At 53.8% G+C, this 22793-nt stretch overlaps 1 protein-coding gene across 1 annotated transcript in view; it reads right to left on the bottom strand.

Moving 5' to 3' along the window:
• Rgs12 (regulator of G protein signaling 12) overlaps positions 1-22793 on the bottom strand; it is a 113474-nt gene that overhangs the window by 85220 nt on the left and 5461 nt on the right. Inside the window, exon 2 of the mRNA XM_077803324.1 lies at positions 5461-7414. Coding sequence (XP_077659450.1) covers positions 5461-7317 — 1857 coding nt within the window. The 5' untranslated portion in view covers positions 7318-7414. The remainder of the gene's footprint in view (positions 1-5460; positions 7415-22793) is intronic.

The following is a 22793-nucleotide window of genomic DNA, read 5'->3' on the forward strand; positions in this document are numbered from 1 at the left end:
GGATGAACTCTGAGCCAGGTGCTTCAGGGCCCAGAGACAATGGGGCGCAGGCACACGCACAGTCCCTTCCTACACAGCCCTGAGGCATCTGGAAGGAAACCTGGGCAAGGTCAGCCCCACCCAGGGAGCACTGTCACACAGGTGGGGGTCACAGCTGCCCTTCCCCAGAGATGGACACAGCAAGGACTGGGGCGTGGTCTTTCGCTGCTCTCCAGGTACTGTTCTCACCATCTGTTTCCACACTCGTTCTCACGGTGCCATTAGTGCACACCAGCTGTCAGTACACTCAGGACTCTTCTGGTGGATACCTGAGAGCCGTAATTAGCTATGCCTAGGAATACGGCTATGGCCAAGGCTCACCAACTGTTCTTATTAGAAGAATTAAAAGAAAAACAGTTATTTTTTTTTCTCCAAGGGGATGTTTAAGTAAATTAAACATGTTCACAGTCCCATTGTTAAAAACAGAACCAATACCAGATAGAGCTTCTTGTCCCCTCCCAGCTCTCCCTGATCCCTGAGGTAGCCACTGTTACTGATCTGAAGTAGTCCCTCCCATTTTCCCATATATTTACATATATACATATGCTCACTTAAAAATGGCCTGAGGGTGAGGCTGGGGTTGTGGCTCAGTGGTAGAGCACTCGTGGGAGGCCCTGGGTTCAATCCTCAGCACAACATAAAAATAAATATAATAAAGACATTTTTAAAAATGGCCTGAAGGTGTTGAGACTGTCATACCAGTCAGGGCTTGCTGTCATGACCTGCTCTCTCCACACCCTGGGAGGCTCTTGGTCAGGTCAGGCTCCTCTACGGCCTCCCTCCCTCCACGATGGCCTCCCTTCCTCTCATAGCAACATGGGTAGGGGCAGAGTGGCTCAGCCTGCTGTCCTCAATTGAACACAGCAGACTGGGGCGCAGCCATGCTAAAAGCATAATGTTAAAATGTGCCTGTGATTATATAATTCAAACTGAATCCCTAGCTCTAAGCCCAGCATCACATCTGACGTGGATCTCATTCAGGCATGTGCAAGTCAGCAGCGAGGCCAGCTCATTTTTCAGCCGCCTCTAGTTTGTAATTATTTATTAGATCATGTTTAAGTCCTTCTCTGATGTTTAATGCCACAGCTCCTCACACTCATGGGGTTCCAGCAGACGGGACTCTAAGTGCGGCCTGAACACCACAGGGCACCTCAGTCCTGCTGTCACAGGGCAGGCCAGCACTGCCGTCAGGACCCACGTTGCCCACTTCATCCTCCAACATCACTCCTGCCGCTGACACAAGCAGAGCTGTCACTCAGGATCTGGCAGTGGCCACTTTAAGACATGGCTTCAACCAATCTAAAGGGGTGACAGGATAGGCTGAGCTGTGCTCCCCCAAATCCACACGTTGAACCTTGACCCCAAACCCAGGGTGACTGTGTGCACATGTGGCCTTCTCATCCAGTCTGACTGGTGTCCTCATAAGAGGAGGGACTCTGTGAGGACATGGGGAGACACCGCACACACTCCAAGGAGAGTGGCTTCAGGAGGAGCCAGCCTGCCACACCTGGACCTGGGAGGCCCACGCTCCACTACTGTGAGGGCGAGTGCCGACTGCTCACGCAGCCCTCTGTGGAGCCCCACTTGCTGCACACTGCCCCTTCACAGCCTGGCCACGCAGCCAATGCAGGCTAGCGCACTCACGCTGGCACGGGGCACCCTCCTTTCAGGACCTGGGGCCCCCGGGACCCACAGGGGTTTCCAAGTGTCTTCTCCTGCAGCTCAGGACCATCCCTCTGCCCCTCTCCTGCCCTGCAGGGCAGTCCTGTCCACTCCAGCCACCCAGGTAAGACAGGTTTCATATACTCTTGAGCCAATAAGAAGCAGGTTCTGCTGGGGCACAGAGAACTTAGGACATCAAGGGGAGTCTTCCCACACCCCCCTCCTGACTACCACCACCCCTCAAGCAGTCCTCTCCCCTCCAACACAGGTGTTTCAAGCAGGTGGAGGGGGAGGAAGGGCACTAGTCTGGAGGAGCCGGCTCTCATGGTAGTCTCCACCTCTGCCTTCCACCTGAACTCTAGCAGCTGGGCAACTCGAACTGACCCATTCCCCGGAGGTCAGCTATCTGCGGTTCAGAGAGAGTGCCTAAGGAAAGAACACCTTGGCAGGGCCCACCCAAGCCTGGGGCTCAGCCATCCTGGATATGGTACGCTTGAGACCCACTAAACACGGGAGCTTGCAAGGCTGCCCAGCCAGAAGTTCCCCAGTCACAGGAGGCACCCAGCAGGCCATGGCTGGCTCAAATGAAAAAGCTGGGGCGTGAAATACTCAGGAAGGTTAAGAAGCCCCAGCTTGCTCCTGGGCATCTAGAAGGCCACATGTCCAAGAATGCCTGAGAAGGCCCCAAGTTCTCACCTCTGACCTTGAGAAGGAAAAGGAGGCCAAGACAGAGTGCACACTGAGCCGTCAGCTGGGCCTAGGAGACCGGCTGCCAGGTACCTAAAGAAGCAGCTGTCCAGCGGCTAGCTGACCACAGAGCTGGCCAATCTTGTGGACACGTAACAGAACACACTTCACAGAATCGGTTCAGAGGAGTCACAGGACAACACAACAACTGGCAGCCAACTGCTAGGCGGAGCTGAGGAGCAAGTGTCCTCGCCAAGAGAGTCCTGTCCTGGGGGTCCACCTAGGCCACCCTTGGTATATGGAAGACCTAGTGTGTGCAGAAGGGGCATGGATGCTGTGTGGCCAAACAGGGTGCGTACCAATCATCAACACCCCACCCTCCCTTCCTTGCTCAGCCTCTGATCTTCGAGCTGGGTTCTGCCAACAGAGGGGCTGCAGGAAGCATCCAGGTTGGGTGGGTGTTCCTTCCTCCTGGGCTTTGCTTTCCAGGTGGTGGTGGGTGGATGGCATACAGTGGTCCTGAGATGTCGCTCTGGATGACAGTTCCTCCTTGGCAGCCAGGCCCTCCACCCTCCCAGCACTCAAGTCACTACTGTGCAGCCATGCTGCTCCTCGGAACTCTATTCGGCCCTCCAGGGCCCTTCTCCTTTAAGGTTCCCTGTCTCTTCCTGGTCGCTTCTCCAAACTCAGCCTTCTGCATGCCTCTGGCCTTAGCAAGCTCCTCCCTCCCTCAGCAGCGGCCCACCTTCCCCCGGTTTTTATATTGCACTCCCCTGATCAAGCCTCTGTCAAGCTCTCTCCTGGCTAGACCAAACTAACTCAGCCTACGCTGTGCACTGTGATGCTCTCCAGCCACCGCAGCCCCCACAGGAACTCACGGCAGCTAAACCTGGCCGCCTGACGCATCCACAGTCTCCAGCATCTCCGCCTTCCCTTCTCTAATTCCTCTTGCTCTTCCAATGTCCAGGCCCTTGCTTCAGTCCCAGGCTTCTCTTCTGCTTCTCCTGCATCTGTGGTGGCCTCACTATATGAGCAGGTCACTACCACCTGTTGGAGGGACATCAGGACCCATCTGATGGCCACCCCATTACCCCTGGAAGCTTCCCCACTGGGGGGCTGTGGGAAGAGACCACACTGATGACATGAGAAACCCACTTAGCAAAGTGGAAGGCACAGACACATGGGGAAAGTACAGCAGAGCCCAGCTGGACACAGTGGGATGGCAAACCAGACCCAGCTGTGAAGTGGACTTATAAAATGTGACGGTGAGAAACCAAAGCCTGGGAAGGAAGGGCCCAGTTCCCCTCCCCTCTCTCAGTCTTTCTCCAGGAAGTCTGATTGACCCCATCCCTACCTTTTGGATTGTAAATAACTTCCCCTGGGAGTCTGACTACTCCCCTCTGAAGTGTAAGCACACCTGTGGAGGCTCCAGGCTAGGGGCAGCCAGTTCTTCCCCTTATCCCACTCTGCTTCTGTAAACAGGCTTCCCACTAGAAACCCCATGCACAACCATACAGCAGGCAGACTAGAACATTACGACTCTAGACAGCCTATAAATGTTGTGAGAAACTGCGGATGGGATGTCAGAATTTGGAGTTTTGTCTTCCTCTGGGTCAGCAGGAGTTGTCCTCCTCTCTGAGAGCTGCGTGCCCCTTTCAACCAGTCCGCTTCCCCAAACAACAGGGCATTTCTGCTGTGGCCAGGCCAACTGCTCCTGTTGCTTCACAGCAGGGCTGTCTTCGGGGGTAGGGGTGACTTGCCAGCACTGAACTGCCACCCGGCGGTGGGCAAGCCTCTCAACATTCATGACGCTTCGCTTCCTTGCCAGTAAAACGGAAATAAAGCCACCTGCTTGATGGCAGAGAGAATTCCTGCCAAAGTGAGATCAGGCACTGGTGCTGTCGTAAAGCAGTGAGCACTGTGCCCGAGTCCAGCACTGATGCCCCAGCTCCCCAGAGGCACTCCATCCTCCCGCCTCAGTCCAGCCTGGGCTGTGGCTCCCCACTTGACCTAGGCAGCTGGCTCAGTGGGGACAGACTAGAAAGATTCCCAACTGGCTGACCTCCCTGAGCCTCAAGGGTCAGTCAGTTCACTTGCTAACCAGACAAGGATACGTGTGTCTCCCAGGCATCCTGAGGACCATAAACCATGCAAAGCACGACACTGTCCTGTGCTTAGGCCGTCCCGCTTCCTGGGATGTGGGCAAGGGCACCACCGCCACAAAAAGCCAGACGGCTCTGGGGGTCTCTCTCGCTTACATAAGAACAATGGAGAACATGTTCTTAAATATGTGCCCAAGAGACCACCAACATCCCATCTCAAGTGAATTCCCAGTCCCTGACCTCCCGACTCTTCCCCGAGGCCAGCCCTAGGAGTGCTCCTGCAAGGAAGGCAGAGGACACCTCCTTGAGAGTTCCATCTGGGGTTCAGATCTGCCAGGGACCGGAAAACACAAGACCCCCACTAGAACAACCTATTAAACATGCATTTCATTTTAGTTTTAGAAAATAAAAAGAAAAAAAAAATCAGGTTGAAAATCCATGGGACTACAACAGGTTTTCTTTTTTAAAAAAAAAAAAAAAAAAAAAGTCTGTCCTCAGACACACTAGCATTTCCCACAGTCATTCTCGGGGGAGGTAAAACTACAGGAGAGCCATCGTCTCCTTCAATAAAGTATTTCATAACAAGAAAATCCCAAGGGCTGGAGGGGACTCAGGTGTGAGAAGAACATCCCATCTCCAGGGTGGCACCCCAGCCAGGCCTCTGCTCCACGCCTGCTCTGGCTCTAACCAGCCAGGAGCCCACAGAGGGTTTCAGCAGAGAGAGGAACAGGAGGAGGGCCTTGCCCAGGCTGAGAAGTCACCTTCCCTCTCATGCCACTTGCTGACCAGGAGTCAGGGCCTAGGCAGCAGGAGGATGGGAGCTGTGGAGAGCCAGGGCTCCTGGGCAATGCAGCCTGCCTGCCGCCTGAGGCGGAGCGAATACGCTGTGGCACCTGCCAGAGGTCGCGGGATATGAAGGCCCAGTTATGCCACCAAGCGTATCTGACCTGCACTACCCCGGCAGGCTTACCTTTTTGTCTTCTTTGCTCCTTCTAACATTTCTATGGGGCCCAAAAATGTTTTGCATTCCAAAGGTCTTCCTGGGCCAGTCCCTCTTCTGGGAGCTCAGTGGGGCCTGCGTGAAGCTGCCTTCCACCCGGTATCGGTCTGCGGGGATCTTGCTCATGGGAGGGGGCAGTGTTCCACAATTGACGCTGGACCAGCCATCGGTAGAATCTGTGTATGACTCCTGGTCGCTGGCATGCCCACACTGCCACTCCTGGAGCACATGGACCGGGAGCCACCGCTGGCTCAGACCACAGCCAGCACCGACAGCACCCCTCTTAGAAGGAGGGACAGAACTCCGCAAGGAGGCTGGGGGCACCTCCATGTGAGAGGGTGGGCCTAGATGCTTGTTTAAGTCCCAGAACCTGTCCGTCTGGGGACCAGCCTCAAATGGGGAGACCGCCTCAGGGTCACGGCAGAAGGCCCCATTCCAGGGCACACCCCAGGGCTGAGAGCCCCTCCCGCCTGCACCCTCCCACCCAGGGCCACTGCCCGGGCTGTGCCTGCTCGAGCTGGCACCCAGGTCTACCACGAGCACCCGGTTACTCTTCTCTTCCTGGTTGAAATTCCCAATGCCACTGTCACTGTTGCTGCTGGTGCTATTGTTCTGGTGAGCATCAGCGTCCCCGTCCAGGAAAGCCCGGGCCCGCACACCCTCGATCAGCTCGCCCATGTCTCGGTATAGGACAGAGATGAACTGGAGCACTGGAAGTGAGGACGCTGGGAACTCCAAACAGCCACTAGTGTCAGGGTCGGCCGTGCAGGCAAACCCAAACCGCCGCGCAATGCCTTGGTGGACCTTGTGATGAAATAAGTCTGGGTCCACCATGAACACATGGCAGGACGTCCGCAGGGCACCCTCCTCCTCCTGCACCAGGCTCCCGTCATCACTGGTCTGCATGGTCACCAGCCCAAAGAACCGCCTGTCGTCTGGGCACACAGCACTGAAGGCCAGCTTCTCAGCTGGGTACTCGGCCACCACACTGGCCTTGTCTGTGCACAGCTGCACACAGTCCTGCATGACCTTCATCGTCACCAGTGAGTGGATCTTCTGCTCTGCCCGCAGGCGCCGCATGCAACCACGGATGGCCTGCAAGCTGTCGTACTCCAGGTTGGAGCTTGTGGAAGGGAGCTCGATGGAGCCTAAATAGCCCACCACCATGGCCACGTTTAAAATACTCGCATCCAGCCCAAAGTCATCGTGACCCTCTAGTCCTACGCTGAAAACCGAGTCGTCCTTGATGACTTTTGACACTTCCTCCTTGGAAAGCATGCTGGGACGCGGGGCACTCAGTGCCTCGAAGCCTGGGTCCAATCGTGGGGCGGCAGACTCCGACAGGGACCTTTGCTGCAGTTTCAAGGACTCTGAACCACTTGCACAAAGACTTGGATTTTCAAAAATCATATTGAAAATCCCACCCGACTGCATTTCCTCCACAACTCTCTCTGCCCTGTTGATACCTAATGCCTTAGAGTCAAGTTTGGGCTTCAGCCAACCTTTCCCCTCATAAAGTCCACCCTCCTCATCACTGGAGCAGGACTCCAGGTGGCCGACGCCCTCGCCAACCACCATGCGCAGGACACCAGAGCATTTCCCGATCAACTTCACCACGTCCTCGTGAGAGGCTTTTCTCACGTTGATTTCATTGACAGCAAATATCTGGTCTCCAGCTCGCAGGCCAACGAAGTCGGCGGGGCTGCCCCTCATGACGCAGCTGAGCACACAAGGCGCCTGTCCTGAGAGGGTGAACCCGTAGCCGGCTCTGCCACGGGCGACCTCCACACTCCGAACGCGCCTCCCTGGCTCGCCAGCCCTGTACATCCTGAGGCGCTCCCAAGACGGACAGCATGTCGCTAAGCCCGGGGATCCATGCTTCAGGGGTGCTCGAGGCTACCACATTTCCTCTTAAGACAAGGCCCTAGGAGGAAAGAAAACACTCGTTATCAGCAGGCCATCCCCACCACTGAGGAAGAAAGAGTCCACAAGGAACGCCTGCCCGGCTGCCATGCGAATCCCACAGGAGGGAGCAGCAGAGTTCATGCCGCTGCACCTCAAAGCTGGACTGAGGGCTGGGGTTGTGGCAGTAGAGCACTGGCCTGGCTGGCAAGGCCCTGGGTTCGATCCTCGGTACCATATAAAAGTAAATAAATAAACAAAATAAAGGTATTGTGCTAACCAAAAAAAAAAAAAGCCGGACTGAGAACCCTCCCTTCAGCTGTGAAGTGCCTCCCAGGGGTGACCCCTGAGGAGGTTCGGGCAGGACTCCACAGATTAGCCCCACATGGAGGTCGGGACGGAAACAGGCCCCGCTGCACATTCCCAGGAGCCACCGCGGGCCATGTGTGACCAAGGGTGCCCGTTGGGTGGCAGAGATCAGCTGAACAGCAGGGCTGTCCTGGGGTCAAGGCACTAAAGATGGCTCCACCCAACATTTGATTTGCTCATGAATCCCCTCAAAGCATTTCCCTCAGGAGACAGGGTCACTTATGTTCTCTCATATCCCACAATCCTCCCACAATTAACTTTTTTGAACAAAGTGTTGTGTGCAGAAAACACATTAGTTTAAAACAACCTCGATTTATAAAGCTACAGAGGACACTCAACAGAAGAGATAAAACAACCACCCAAAACAAGCAAGGAAATGTAATGTTAATTTAATTATTCCAGGGCAGGACTTCATCACTCAAAGTACTGCATATCACTGAAAACAGACCTGCGTCAGGGCCCCCAGACCACCCAGGGCCAGTGGCCACCAGGACTCCCAGGCCTCAGCACAAAGGCACACACACAGCTATGACTCACTACTGCAAAGGGACTCCAAGCAAAATCCACAGCAGGAGACGGCATGAGGCGAAGTCCAGGAGCCCAGGCGAATGTCCAGAGTCCCCTCCTGGTGGAGGTTGGGGACATGCTTGACTCCCCAGCAAGGAGCTGTGACGGCACATGTGTAAGTGCCAACCAGGGAGCCCAGGAGAGACTCAGTGTCCAGGGCATTCACTGGGGCTGGTCCCCTGGGCACCTCGGAGGGTCCGGGCCAAACCTCCAGACTCCCAGAAGTGGGGCAGGCGTCAGCATAAACCTCACCTTCTACACAGACCGCTAAGGTGCAGGGGCCTCTCATCAATCAGGGTGCAGAGGCTAGCTGGGAGCCAGCCTGCACACACGCCTGTTCTCAATGTATCTCAGCCACCAGGAGGACTCTCCACCGCACCAGACCCTTTAAAACCAGCACAGCCAGTGGCTGCGTTGTGAAGCTCCAGAATACAACATGGAACATGACTTAAAAATCTGTTGTTAGAAGGGATTCTTGTGTTTAGGGATAAAGTTTCCAGTATCAGAGTCATAAACAGAAGCTGGGAGCCAGCTGAGGGTGGAAGAGCATGATCAGATGCTTTCAGGAGCAGCCTCTGGTGACTGCTCCTGAAAGTGGACTCTCAGGATGCACCTCTGAACAAAATCATTTTTTGAAATGTATGTGTGAAAAAAGCAATTTATTTACAAATACTGTATTATTTAATATCTAAATGGTGCTAAATTAGTAATTTAAATGTTAGGACTAAGCATTTAACTGATTGGTATTCATCAGTAAAAACATACCTACTGGGGCTGGGGGTGTGGCTCAGTGGCAGAGGACACAGCAGCCACAAGGGCTGAGGTTCCAGCCCCAGGAACAGAAAAAAAGAAAAAAAAAGAAGATGGAAGAAGAAATAGAGAAGGTAACAAATTTAGTAAAGTTATCAATAAGTGTTTTGAGGACTCTTTGCTGGATCTTTTAAGGGGTGCAATAGCTGAATAACGTTCCCTAATAGGTCCACATCCTAATGTCCGGTGCCCATGCACATCCCCTCCCATGGCAACGGGATTTGCAGATGCGATCAAGTGAAGGTCTGAGATGGGGGACCCCCCTGATTATTCAAGAGGCCCCATGTAATCCCAAGGTCTCCATGAGGGGACTCAGAGGACCCATCAGAGGACAGGCAGGTGGAGGGATCTCAGAACGGGCCCGGCCAAGGGATGAGGAGCCCAGCCCTGCCCACACTAATTCCAGCCTGGTCGCACTGAGCTGGGACCTGCAGGAGAGCACATCTGTGCTCTTCAGCCACCGGATAAGCTGCGCTGTCTCGGCACCTGAGGGGTGGGAACAGCATACACAGCCTCCTAAAACATCCCAGAATCCAGTCGACCCACAGCAGACACAATACGCCAAGGCCACTGCCGCTCCCAGGGTGACTGCCACCCACTCTGTGACCACAGCCTCACCTCATCCAGGGACAGGAGGCCTATTCCTTCTCTACCAGACTACAAGAGTCAACTGAGCAGAGAAGCCATCGGACCTGAAGCACAGGGTGATGTCAGCTTCCCTGGTCCCTCCCCTCAGCCTGGCCCAGTCAGCACAGGTGCTATCAAGCCAGTTTCTCCAACTGGGACCCATGTCCCGACCACCATCCAGCAATGGTCAAAGCTGCTGACCCTGGCCATCTACCCAACACCCATAGGGTAACACACAAACACCAGGAAGACATACACCTGTCCCCAGGGACACACCACACACAGAAGACACTGACCATCCCTGTGTCCAGCCACCCTGTCCCCTACCACCCCATCTAGCAGCTGGATCCTAACCCCAGGTCCCTGGGCCATCCTGAAGAGCACTATCGAGGCCCCAGTCTCAGTCCCTACCCGACAGGTCTGTCTGGCCCAGCTAGACCTGACCACCAGGTCATCTTCAGGAGGCCACCAGGAGGATGCCAGGACACAGCAGGACATGGTGCCAAAGGGGATGATCTGGCAGATTCTTAAGTCTCAGGACGGGCCCCAGCCAAGGGATGAGGAGGCCACTTCCAGGCCATTTAACTGTCTTCGATATTCAATGCCTTCTGCACACTTTTATCCCTTCAGACACAAACACCTGCAGCAGACAGTCCTCTTAAATCTCCTGGGGACCAGCTCCTTGGCCACACATTCCCAACAGCAGACATGCCACCTACCATACAATGGTGTCACTAAGCCAGGCCTGGGGCTGCAACATGAAGAACATAGTCCCTTCCTACAAAGACCTCTCAGCCCAGACAAGAAACCCTGGAGGCAAGTGACACTTCTGACCTGGAGGGAAGAACCAGCCCACCCCACCTGCTTCTGACCCTTCTGCAGGTCAGCAGAATCCCCATTTCCCCAGACAGAGCAGCCCAGCCCTTCCCAGCCCCCCACTCCACCCACCCAAGGCCTGTCCCCCGCTCCTACCCTCAGGGACCACCTCCCCACGGCCCAGGAGTCTCTTCTAAGCTCCAACCCGGGTGCTGCTGCCCCCCTGCTGTCACCTCATCAGGTGTCTACACCGCCTTCTGCCAGAAGCACCCTGCCCCTGGCTGGGGCCTTGCCTTCCAGCCCACCCCACCCAGACAGCTGCCTCCTCACTCGGGAAGCCTCCCACCTCTGGACCTGTCCTCTGCTCATGGCCACTCACTCTGTGACCACAGCCTCACCCCACTCGTGCGCTTTCCTGTGGCCACCAGGAAACCTAGGATCCTAGGGTCCCCCACTGACCCTTTCACTTCTCCCACTCTAAGGCCCCCTTCACCCAATCCAGCATCCCAGGCATCAGCTAGGAACACTGCTACCCACCCCATGTCCCTCACACCCACCCAAGACACCCCACCCTGTAGGAACTAACCATGGCTTTTCCCAGTCCTGCACTGAGCAGATATTGCTGTGGGGCATCTGGCCAGAGGGCCCTAGGTTCCCTCTGAAGTCACTCTCTCACCCCATCAGCCTTATGGCCTTTCTCTGTTCTCCTCACAGCCAACATGAACCCTGTCCAACCTCCTAAATGTAGTCTCCCTGCCCTTCTCATGCCACCTGCTGCCACCTCCTCCCCGTCTTACTGCTGCTCCTGCTCTGGTGGGCTTCTAGCATGGGGCCCAGCTCTCCTATCGCTTGGGGGGTCTTGGCACCCAAGGCCAGTTCTCCCTCAGCGTATCTCCTGCCAGCACACAGCACAAATGAGTCCAAATACTCCCTCCCTGGTGTTCCCATGGATGATGGTCATCTTCCCAGAGAGACGAAGGCACCAGGCCCTGGGAAGTCCCAGAGAGCACTCCCCAGCCTAAGCACACGCAGATGCAAGAGGACACAGCCTCCAGAAGAGGCCATCCTGGGCTGAGGATGTAGCTCAAAGGTAAAGGACTTGCCTGGCATGCATGAGGTCCTGAGTTCAACTCCCACTACAGAGAGAGAGAGAGAGAGAGAGAGAGAGAGAGAGAGAGAGAAAGAAAGTAAGTATTGCTGGACACAGTGGCACATACCTGGAGTCCCAGCGACTTAGGAGGTGAGTTCAAAGCCAGCCTTAGCAATTTAGCAAGGCCCTAAGCAACTTAGTGAGGCCCTGTCTCAAAGTTAAAAATAAAAAGGGCTGGGGATGTGGCTCAGTGGCAGAGCACTCCTGGGTTCAGTCCCCAGGACCAAAACAAAAACGCCAAGAGGCCTCCAGACAAGGAGCTGACGTAGCAGAGACCACCTGATCCAAACACAGGGCAGGAAGGTCACGAGCACACACAGGCTGCGGTGCAGCCCAGGAGGTGAGGCGCTTGCTTTGCACACACAAGGCCTGGGTTCAACCACCAGCACCACAACATTAAAAAAAAGGCACAGCCCAGAGCCAGGAGTGGGGGACATTACAGAGAGACAGGAGACCAAGGGGATCAACCTGGGAGTTCCTGGGAAGGAAGGCATCTGTTCACCTAGAAAGGCGGTCAGAGGGCTCCCCAAACTGGGAAGGGAGGTGTGGGCTGTCTGATTTAAATTGAGGTTATGTGCTGAATACAGAATTCTCCCTGGGAACCTGGCAGCAGCCAAAATTAAAGCCAGTTTCTAGCATTTGGTAGGATATTTGGCCTCATTTGACTTAAAAAGAGAAAGAGAGAGAGAGAGAGAGAGAGAGAGAGCGCTGAGAGAAAAAAAAAAACCCCAAAAGTGGTGGAGGAATCTTGAGGCCACCACAAGATCCACCTCCTGTACCGACTTCCTTAATCCATTCACTAGTTTCTCCCTATTTTCTTGGAATTCATTCATCATTTTCATAACCATTCTTTTGAATTCTGCTATGGTTCAGATGAGGTGTCCCCCAAAGCTCAAAAGTGAGACAATGCAAGAAGGTGTGGAGGAGAAACAATTGGGTAATCCCAATCAGTGAATGAAACCCCTTCCCCACCCTGCAATGCAAGGATACAGGCCACTGCATTAAGGCCCCAGGGACAGAAGAGCAGCACAAGCCACCAGTTCTGCCAAGCCTCCAGCAGCAGGTTGCTCCTGAGGAACAGGGCTGCATGGCTGCGGAGACCAGTTGGGGGCCACTGACCACTGAACTTATGAACAATGATCAGTGGTTGCCCAATAACACCTGCCTGACTAGTTGCTCCAAAAATTAACAGCCTACCTCCCAGTGCTATGAACAGGCAGGACTGCCTATATCTAGAGAGCCAAGTGCAAAAGTCCCACAAAACAGACCTTCTAAGAGGGCACAAGTCACCTGAGAACATGCAGGCCAGGCCCCAGCAGAGGCCTCCTGTGAGGTGCCAAGGGTCTGCTGGGTGACGACAAAGGATGAAGCACTGGGTAGGGAATTTCAGCAGGAACACACCCCGCACATCCCCAAGCACCAGGTCCAGCCCACACTTCCCCAGGCACCTCACACCTAGACCACCTGGGTAAGTAGTGCAGATGGTCCAGCTCGGTCCCAGGCCTCCAACCTCCAGCAGCTCCTGAAGGGCAGGGCAGCCGGACACGCAGCTTTTCCACCCCCGCCTCAGTGCAATGCCCACCTCTAGCTGGGAAGCTCCCGACTCACCTCTCGTGTCTGCACCTGTCCTGCTCAGACTGCTGAGACAGTGAACGGACTTGCTCTCGTCCTGGAGCTCCCACTGATGCCACTGTCTTATTCATCCACACTGAACCATGCTGGCCCTGCGGGCACAGGGCTGGGGTCTGCCGCAGCTTGACTACACCCTGTCCCATGCCCCTCACCAAGGGTCAGCAGATGAAGCAGAAGCAATTCTTCAACTAGGTTACAGCCCCTCCTTTAGCAGCCACAGACAGGTGCCCACACACACTGTCTCCAGGACAGTCTTCCTATTGATTCCTGATCACACCAACCGATCTCAAGGTAGCTCAGTCAAGGGGTACAACTCTAAGAACCTGATCAGCACCCACAGTGCTGCTGAGCTCCCAGTTCCCCAGCATGCCCATGGGGCCCAGATGCTCCAGGAAGGGAAAGTACCACCTGCCTCTCTAAAGACCTGGAATGTGAGATGACAGAGTGGTTCTAAAGGGCTTCTTGTCAGGCACAACTTCTTAGGTATGAATGCAGCACCGACGCCCTCAGTGCCCAGGAGTGCTTCAGAGGGTTCCAATGACACAGCCAGCTGTTGTGCCCACATCCATCCCACATCAGTATGAACACCTCCTCTGTGCCAGGCACTCTTCTAGACACAAGGGAAACAACAGAGACAACAGCCCGCCCCCAGGGCCCTTGCTGCAGAGCACAGTGTGTGGCAATGTGTGGACAGTGAGAACCAGGCAGCAAGCCAGGTGAGAGCCCACTGGCTCACACCCCATCACCCACCTCCTCTGCACTCACCTCTGCAATGTTTTCCCACCCCCACTCCACATGAACATGAGGCTGGGAGCAGGGAGCACAGGGCTCCCAGCTCACAAGTTGACAGACTTAAATCACAGTGCTCTGCTTCCCTGCCCTGCTGTACACACATGTGCATATGTGGTCCCCTCAGGGTTTCTAGAGACCTGCTCTAATTTGAATGTGGTTTGTCCCCACCAAAACTCATGTTAAAGACTAACTCCACAGGGCAAAGTTATTGAAAGGTAATGGGTCTTTTAAGGGGTGGGGCCAAGTGAGAGGTGATGGGTCACAGGCAGGAGGGGGAGCAGGTTTGTCATAAGAGCAAACCTAGTCCCTACTCCTATTTCCTCTCTTGCCATATGATGTCATCTGCCATGTTATGACAGTCAGAAGATCCTGACTAGAGGCCAATCAGATGGGGCCATTTGAACTTGGACTTTCATACTCCAAAACTGTGAGTCAAATAAACCTCTTAAACTTACGGAGCACCCAGCCTCAGGTATTTCCGTTATAGCAGTGGAAAAGGGACTGAGACAGAATCCACAGCAGTGTGTGGGGGCCAAGCAAATCCCTGCACTGAGCAAGTACTCTATCTGCAGCTGTTGAGCCAGGGAATGAAGGGGTGTTCCAAGAACCAGTTAGGCTGCAATGTTCTTAGATCTCTCCATGTGTCAGAAGTTATTATTTTTGTCCATGTTACAGTCTGGATCCAAAGGCCCATGTGGGAAAGGCTTGACCACCAACCCATGGTGCTACTGGGAGGTGGTGGAACCTTCAGGAGGTAGAGCCTAGCAAGAAAAAGTGAAGCCACTGGGGTGTATCCTTAGAGGAGTGCTGGGACCTCAGCCCCTTCCTGTCTCTTTGCCTCCAGACCGCACTGCTCCATCACGCTCCCTGCCAGGATGTGCTGCCTCGCCACAGATCCAAAAGCAGTGGCGCCCAATAACCACCAACTGGGACCTCCAAGGCTGTGAGCCACAGCAGACTTTCCTCAGGGGACCCACCCCTCACGATCTGTGTGCGGGAGACTCACAAAAGGCCACTGCCCAGTACCAAAGGTTGGTGGGGACTACATGGTCACCATAGGAGAGCCTGCGCCTGATGGACATGAGGCTGGGAGCAGGGAGCACAGGGCTCCCAGCTCACAAGTTGACAGCAACCTTGACCACCTCACAAGTTGACAGCAACACTCCAAAAACAGTGAAAGGCTGGAGGGGGAACCAAACACGAGAAGACTGATGAAAGCCCACCAGGGAACATTTCCCAGGAGCCTACAGCAACAGGGACGTTTAATCTCCAAGAAAGGAAGCTAGGGCCCACCTTCACTCTCTATCCTCAAACCCCACCCACCACCCCTAATCCCTTTACCTAGCTGAACCCAACAGATGCTGCCAGCCCACCTGCCAGGATAACCAGTGGATCCCATCCACCCCACCCCAGGATGCTCCCAGCCAGCACACAGCAGAGTGCTACAGGGCTGGGGCAGCCAGCCAGACCGCTCCCCTGTCCCACTGGGTTGCCTTGCTGCTGATTGCATGTGACCCGCATGTGCAGACAGCACTGCCTTCCCAGAAACAGAGGAGCAGGTGACACCCTAGACGGATAAGCAAGGCAGGGCAGAAGCCCCCAGTTAAAACCCAATCACACAACAGAATTTCAAGGGCACAGGAGAGGGGACCCTGGGCAAAGATGACCTGTTACCACACCTGTTTTCCATCCCCCTGGGAAGCGCATCTGCACGTCTCCTCCTGTCCACATGTTCTCTAGATGCACGTTACTGTCATCTACCTCTGCCACCCGACCCCTGCTCTAAATGGCCCATGGCCTCCATGGCCCTCATGCTCTAGCAGGCCTTGTCCAAGGAAAGCCCTTCCTTCAGGGTAGCAGAGCACTGTGAGGAGCACAAGCTGAGAAGGACATCACCAGTGGGGCCTACAGGAAGCTCAAGGGTACTGTTCCTCCCTGCAGGAGCCACGTGCAGAGAGCTTATCTGGAGGAGAGTCCAGGGCATAGCTTTGGCCTGATAGAGTGTCGCCAAGGAAATCTGTGGGAGACCTATAAGGTTGTTGGGAAAACCATGTCTGCAGAGACCCTGCCAGCTGTAAGTGAGGGGTCAGAAGTGGCACCAGAAGAAAGCAGCCCCTGAATTCTGAAAATTCTCCTGGCAGAGAGCAGGGTGGGAAAACGGCTCAGTTGCAAACAGGTACTATCTCTGAGGAGGCGGCAGGACAGCTGGGAGAGGGGAACCAGAAAGACAGAAGGCTGGGTGGGGGCCACTATTCACAAACCTTGAGGTCTAAGGGACTTCCAACAAGTGAGTCTGGATTTCAGGACCCTGTACCCCAACTCCTGTTGACCTCCCACTGTGCCTCACTTGAGCATCAAGGTCTCCACTGGTATTCTGTGTCCACCATGACTGCATCCTGGGTGTGGGTGGGTGGGCTGATAACTCACCTCAGTTTCATCTACAGATCAAAATACAGTGCTCTCCAGGAGCCAGGCACCCGTCCACTCCTGAGCAGACTGAGCTGAGCTCAGGGGAGGGCCCAAGGGAGCATGCTTGGTACACGGGAGGGACAAGCAGTGAAGAGGGCTATCCTGCCCTTGGCAGCCCTCCCCTTGGGTACAGGCCGACCTAGCAACAAGCTGAAGGAAGCCATCTTATCTTGTGATAAGATGTCCCTCACAAGATCAGGTTACAAGAGGACTGTGGCTTTTGTCTTGCTCATCCTCTCCCTCACCCAAAGGGCTCTGAGCGGCCTTAATAAGACACCTGCATGACAAGGAACAGACAGACGCCTTTCCAGGAGCCAACGAGGCAGGACGACTGCCAACAGCAGTGCTGGCAACCCCAGAGGCAGGTCTCCTGTCACCACCAACAGCCACAAAGTGAGCTTGCAAGGGCTCCTGTCCACTACCGCCTGGCCATCACCTTGACCATAGCCTCACCAAGGCCTCATGGAGATCTCTGACTACTACACTGTGAGCTAATGAGCACTGGCTGCTAGAAGTTGCTCTTTGTGGACAAATTGTTGTGTAGAAGTAGATCATGCAGCTTGCAATGCAAAATATGAATATTACCATTGGGTATGCTACCATTCCTACTATAAACACATAAAAATAGTGTATTTCTTTCTAGGTAGCAATGCATAATTGGGTATTTTCAAAAGCATTCTCCCAAGGGAGAGAAGAGGGGATCATGAACTGAAATTGAATACCATGCATGTAAGAGTTTTTTGGGATGAACCTAACTACTATGTATAACTATAAAGTTCTAATTTAAAAAAATAAAAAAGCATTCCCCAAAATCATGTCTGTATTGTGATGACCAAGGACACCATGCTGCATGCACCAGAAACAAACCAACGACAGAGTGGAAGATGTGGCCCAGGATGTGCTACTGGCTAGCTGCCTGGTCAACCCCAATCTCAGACTCACCACCTGAGAGTGCATCCCATTTGACCAAAAAGAAAACCAATGCACAGCACACCCTAGACCAAGCACATGGGCAAACGCACCAAGCTCCCTGAGAATCTCTACCAACAAGAATTACTCCCCTTGGGGCTGGGGATGTGGCTCAAGTGGTAGCGCACTCGCCTGGCATGTGTGCGGCCCAGGTTCGATCCTCAGAACCGCATATAAACAAGGATGTTGTGTCTGCCAAATAATAAAAAATAAATATTGAAAATTCTCTCTCTCTCCCTCTCTCTCACTCTCTCTTAAAAAAAAAAAAAAAAAAAAGAATCACTCCCCTGGGGGGTGGGGATGTAGCTCAGGTAGTAGAGTGCTTGCCTCGCATGCACAAGGCCCTGGGTTCAATCCCCAGCACAGAAAGAAAGAAAGAAAGAAAGAAAGAAAGAAAGAAAGAAAGAAAGAAAGAAAGAAAGAAAGAAAGAAAGAAATTACTCCCTGTTTCTTGGGGTTGGGCTAATATCCTTGACAAATTCATATCTCAAGGCAGAACATGAGTGACTGGGTCTGGGAGTAGGCCAGCAGAAGAGTGCCACATGCAGTGCTCCATGCAGCACACCCACCGGGCAGGTCCCTGTGTGGATCTTTTAAAACTTTCAGTTCTTAGGCTTTAACAGTCCAGGCCAAGTGCCAGGGACACGTGTGTTAAGTGCCTCAACTCTGGTCTCCCAGAGCAAGCCCCATCCACCCTGTCCAAGTCAGTCCCAATCAGACATCCTCCCGCCACGGCTAAAGAGAAGCATGGAGACTCATGTTTAAAGTCCCCAGGGGCTGGGGATGTAGCTCAGTTCATAGAATGCTTGCCTCCCATGCACAAGGCCCTAGGTTCAATCCCCAGCACTGCCAAAAAGAAAGAAAAGAACTCACTCAAACAGTAAAGCAGTTCTCAGACCACGAAGCCTGGAAAACATGAATTCGAGAATGAGATAAGAGAGAGACAGAAACTAAAGACAGGTAGCCTTAAGCAGGTCTTGCTTCTCTGGGAATATTTTGCCATTGTTAAAGCCCAGGGACACCAAAGGGAGTGGAATTCAGAAAATAACACAGCGAAGAAGCAGTTACACTGACGGTGCACTCATCCATACAGAAAGCTGAAGCACTGGCCAAGCTTAGCTGGCCCCTCTAACCTCATCCACAGCACATCACGGGTGGCTATGCTTGTTCCTCAGGGGGCTCAGCTCCCTGCTGTTCACCTCCCCCAAGAGCAAGTCAAGCGAGCCAGCGGCACAGGAACCAAGGCAAAGAGGGGCTGACTCCCGAGTGCCCAGGGCCCTGGTGGAGGCCCAGCATGCAGGGTTTGTGGAGACGGGACCCCAGCACTAATCCAGGAAGCCTCACCAGCTCCAACCCACCAGCACTTTTCTTTGGGTAAAGAAAGTCCAGATTGGCTGGGGATGTGGCTCAAGCGGTAGCGCGCTCGCCTGGCATGCGTGCGGCCCGGGTTCGATCCTCAGCACCACATACCAACAAAGATGTTGTGTCTGCCGAGAACTAAAAAATAAATATTAAAAAAAAAAAAATTCTCTCTCTCTCTCTCTCCTCTCTCACTCTCTCTTTAAAAAAAAAAAAGAAAGTCCAGATTTAGCAGAAAAGATACTATCTTAAATTACAAAGTTCTGTTTTTCTGGTTCAAAAACATTTGAATTTTACATCTCTCTGAGTGATTCTAACCCTTTATAATGTAAAGTTTACATCAAGCAAAATCCAAAGTCTAACTAATTCACAGAAACAAGCATGTACAAGCTCCCTGATCCAACAGAAAGAAATAAAAATCAAGACAACTGGCGATTAGAAAAATAAAGACCCCAACTACATGACCCCATATTGACTGGGTTCACACATACAGCATGGACGGCACATGGCATCCGTCTGCAGTGTCAGGAGACAGATAGACGTACGGGGTAAACCAGCATCCACTGTGGCCAGGCGCTTCTGCCACAGGCCAGCCCGACCCCAGCCTGGCCGGGACTCTCCTCAGTCACTGCAGGACTCTCCATGTGCTGGGCTCCCTAAGACACTTGGTAAATGACATTAGGTTCCACTTCCCACAGACCAAGGACCCATGAGGGTCTCCTTTACGGCAAGAAAAGCAGCGCACGCTAGGCAGACAGCAGCCGAACTTCTGACGGGAGCCAGGAGAGAAGGCCAGTGGGAGAGGGTGGGTGGGCCCGTGGCAACCAGCACTCACTGTGGCCTAGGGGGCCTGGTCCTCAGCCTTCTCCTTCAGTGTGGCCACACCTGATACCACCCACCCCTGTCCTCACCTTCTCTCTGGTGAATAGCCACTGCTTATGGACCCTTCCCAGAGCCTCTCCCCCTTGGGCCACGCCCACCCTCCACATGCCTCCCACAGCGACCCTTTCCTCATGGTCTGTGACTTTTCTGCCCACTCACTGGGTCAAACTGTTGAGTGGCTTCTGTGTCCATGCCAGGTAGACAACCAGAAATGGCCCCACCTCCAGGTCCAGCAGCCACTGGGGAACACAGACGAACAGGCCAAGACCATAATGCCCAATGACTACAGGCAGGGACAAGGAGGAGGGCATCATTTGCACGACTTCTGAAACTACCCCTCTTCCTCCTCCCCAGTACCCTAGCACCCCAGCTCAGCTGCACCTCTCCCGGAGACCCCCACCTCCACCTCCCTTTCTCTCCACACCCTGCTGAGCACCTGCCTGCAGATCAGGGCCTGCACTGTGCTTCGCTGTGCGTGGCTTTGAACCACTGCCTCCAGGGATCTCCACTTCAGTGCTATGGGTACACACAGGTACCCTCAAGGGTGGGAGGACCATTCCTGTGGGCAGGAACAGGAGCTGTCAGCCACAAGAAACCAGAAGATCTGGTCACTTTAGGACACCAGCCACAAAGGTCCCAAGACCTCAGAATCCTGTGAAGTTCAGAAGTTCCCACTGCAGAGGCTGCAGCACACAGACCCGGCTCACACACCAAGGCTACAGCAGGCTCCCAACTCCCATCCACCTGCAGCCAGCCAGGGCCCATGCTGGCATGAGCACCCCGCCAGCCCCTTGCACTTGCCTCAGCCTGGCAACCACCAAGCTTCAGGACAGACAGAGACATATTGAAGCCACTGTTTTTTTCAGGACATGGTCTCTACAGCTGAGGGCACCACAGTGCTACTTTTGATCCCAGAAACAAATACTGTTTCAAAATCTTTGAAATACTGAAAGGTAAACCATCCCAATTTTTCCTGTTTGTTTTTATTTCATTGTCTGCTTGTTCTTTATTTCTATTTGTGGTTTTCAGACCTGTGAAAAACAGAACTATACATAGAGTTGATGGATTTAGCAAACAAAAACACAGGCTATGCTGTCACATTTGATTTCAGATAGACGATTAATAGCCCTTTAGTGTAAGTGTGAGCAGTAGGATTTCCTCCCGCAAGTCCAGCTGTCCAGGGTCAAGGCTGTGCACCAAGGCTGCAATGCCTCTTCCCCATCATCCTTGTCTGGGAATCTCACTGCTCGCCTCCCACCTGCTTCCTTGCACAAAATGCATGGTGGTGAGCACAGGACAGGAGAGGAGCAGGGAAAGCACCACTGCAGCCTCCTCTCCTCAGCCCAGTGTCCAGGAGAGACGCCAATCAGCTGTCCTCATCAATACAAGGGTCTCACCTGAGGCCACCTACCACCTAGCAATCCACCCATCCACCTGCACCTAGTCACCCCTACCAATCCCAGGGGAAAACAGGTGCTGCCACTATTCACCTGGGGCCTTCAGAAGTCAAGGGACTCCCTAGCTCTCAGCACCTTACTTGCTCTCAAGACAGCAATAAGATCTTTGCAAACATACAAAGCACCATCAAGCAAGTGCAGGATAAGCTGTGAGCTTGTCCAGCACACACAGCAAGACCCCATGGGAGCAAGAGACATGGGTGGCCAGAGGAGGCTCCTTAGGCAAGAGGCCTGTCCCACTATGATCCAAGCAGAGTAGTGGGATGAACTTTGACAGTATTTGAAAACAGTCTTTCAGCTGGGATTAAGTCAAGGATCCTGAGAAGTGGCGATAACCATGGGTTATCCAGGATACCACTAAACTCAATCACAAGTATATTAAGAGGAAGCAGAGGGAGGCCTCACTGAGAACACCACGTGGAGACAGAGGCAGAGACTGGAAAACTGCAAGCACAAGCTGAAGGATACCTAGAGGCACTTGGAGCTGGAAGAGGCAGGAAGGGTCCTCCCTCAAGCCTTCAGAGAGAGAACGACCCTGTGGACACCTTTGCCCTTCAGAACTAGGATGAGGTAAGTTCTGCTGATTAAGCCTCCAGTTCCTGATACCTCCTGACAAAAGATGCAGGAAACTCATATGAGGGATGAACTCAGGGGGTTCCCCCGCTCCTGGACCAACTGCTAACCCCCACAGTAAGGAAGCCACCCAGCGGCTAACTGCTAAGTCCACAGCAGTGGTGTGACCTGTGGTGTGGCTCTGACTCCCCCCAGGGCTGGACTCCAGGTGCCTAGCATAGTAAGGGCTCTGGCTAGTGGCAGTCTGGCACCTCATCCCAAAGTGCCTCCCTGGGAAAATGCTCCCTGGGCTGCAGCTCTGGACAGTCACACTCATTGCCATCTCCCACAGCATGGCACCTAGGAGCTTCCTGACACCAAGGAGCTCAGCAAAGTCCCAGGCACCCTGGAGGGCATGCCCACTCCCAGTGTTGGCACCACAGCAGAAGCCTTCCAAGAACTCCCTGGTGTCAGCCCTACCCCTGCCATCTTCCACACATTACCCATTTAATCCCCACTGAGGCCTTATTATTAACCCTCTTTCCCTCCCTCCCACCCCTTGGAACCGGGTCTTGCTCTGTTGCTCAGCTGGCCTCAAACTCCTGGACTCAATGCTTCTCCTGCTTGTGCCTTTCAAGTAGCTGGGACTAGAGGAGTGCAACACCACGCCTGCCCTCCTTTACAGGCAGAAACTGTGGCATGGGAAAGTAGCTTGTCCAAGGTAAGACAGGTGATGAGGGCAGGTGTAGACAGGGTATCTAAAGGCACTGACTGTGTCTCCCCTTCAGCTCTCAGCAAGCCTGGACAGAGCCAGAGCCCAAGGGCTGTCTGCCTCTGGAAAGGCAACGAACCACCCACAGTTCCTATCCTTAAGGAGACTGTGTCCAAGGAAGACAAGAATGCACAGTGCCACTAGTCAGATCCACCCACACCTGGGAAGGCACTCTGAC

The sequence above is a fragment of the Urocitellus parryii genome, chromosome 10 (assembly GCF_045843805.1).
Source record: "Urocitellus parryii isolate mUroPar1 chromosome 10, mUroPar1.hap1, whole genome shotgun sequence".
NCBI classification, from domain to species: domain Eukaryota; kingdom Metazoa; phylum Chordata; class Mammalia; order Rodentia; family Sciuridae; genus Urocitellus; species Urocitellus parryii.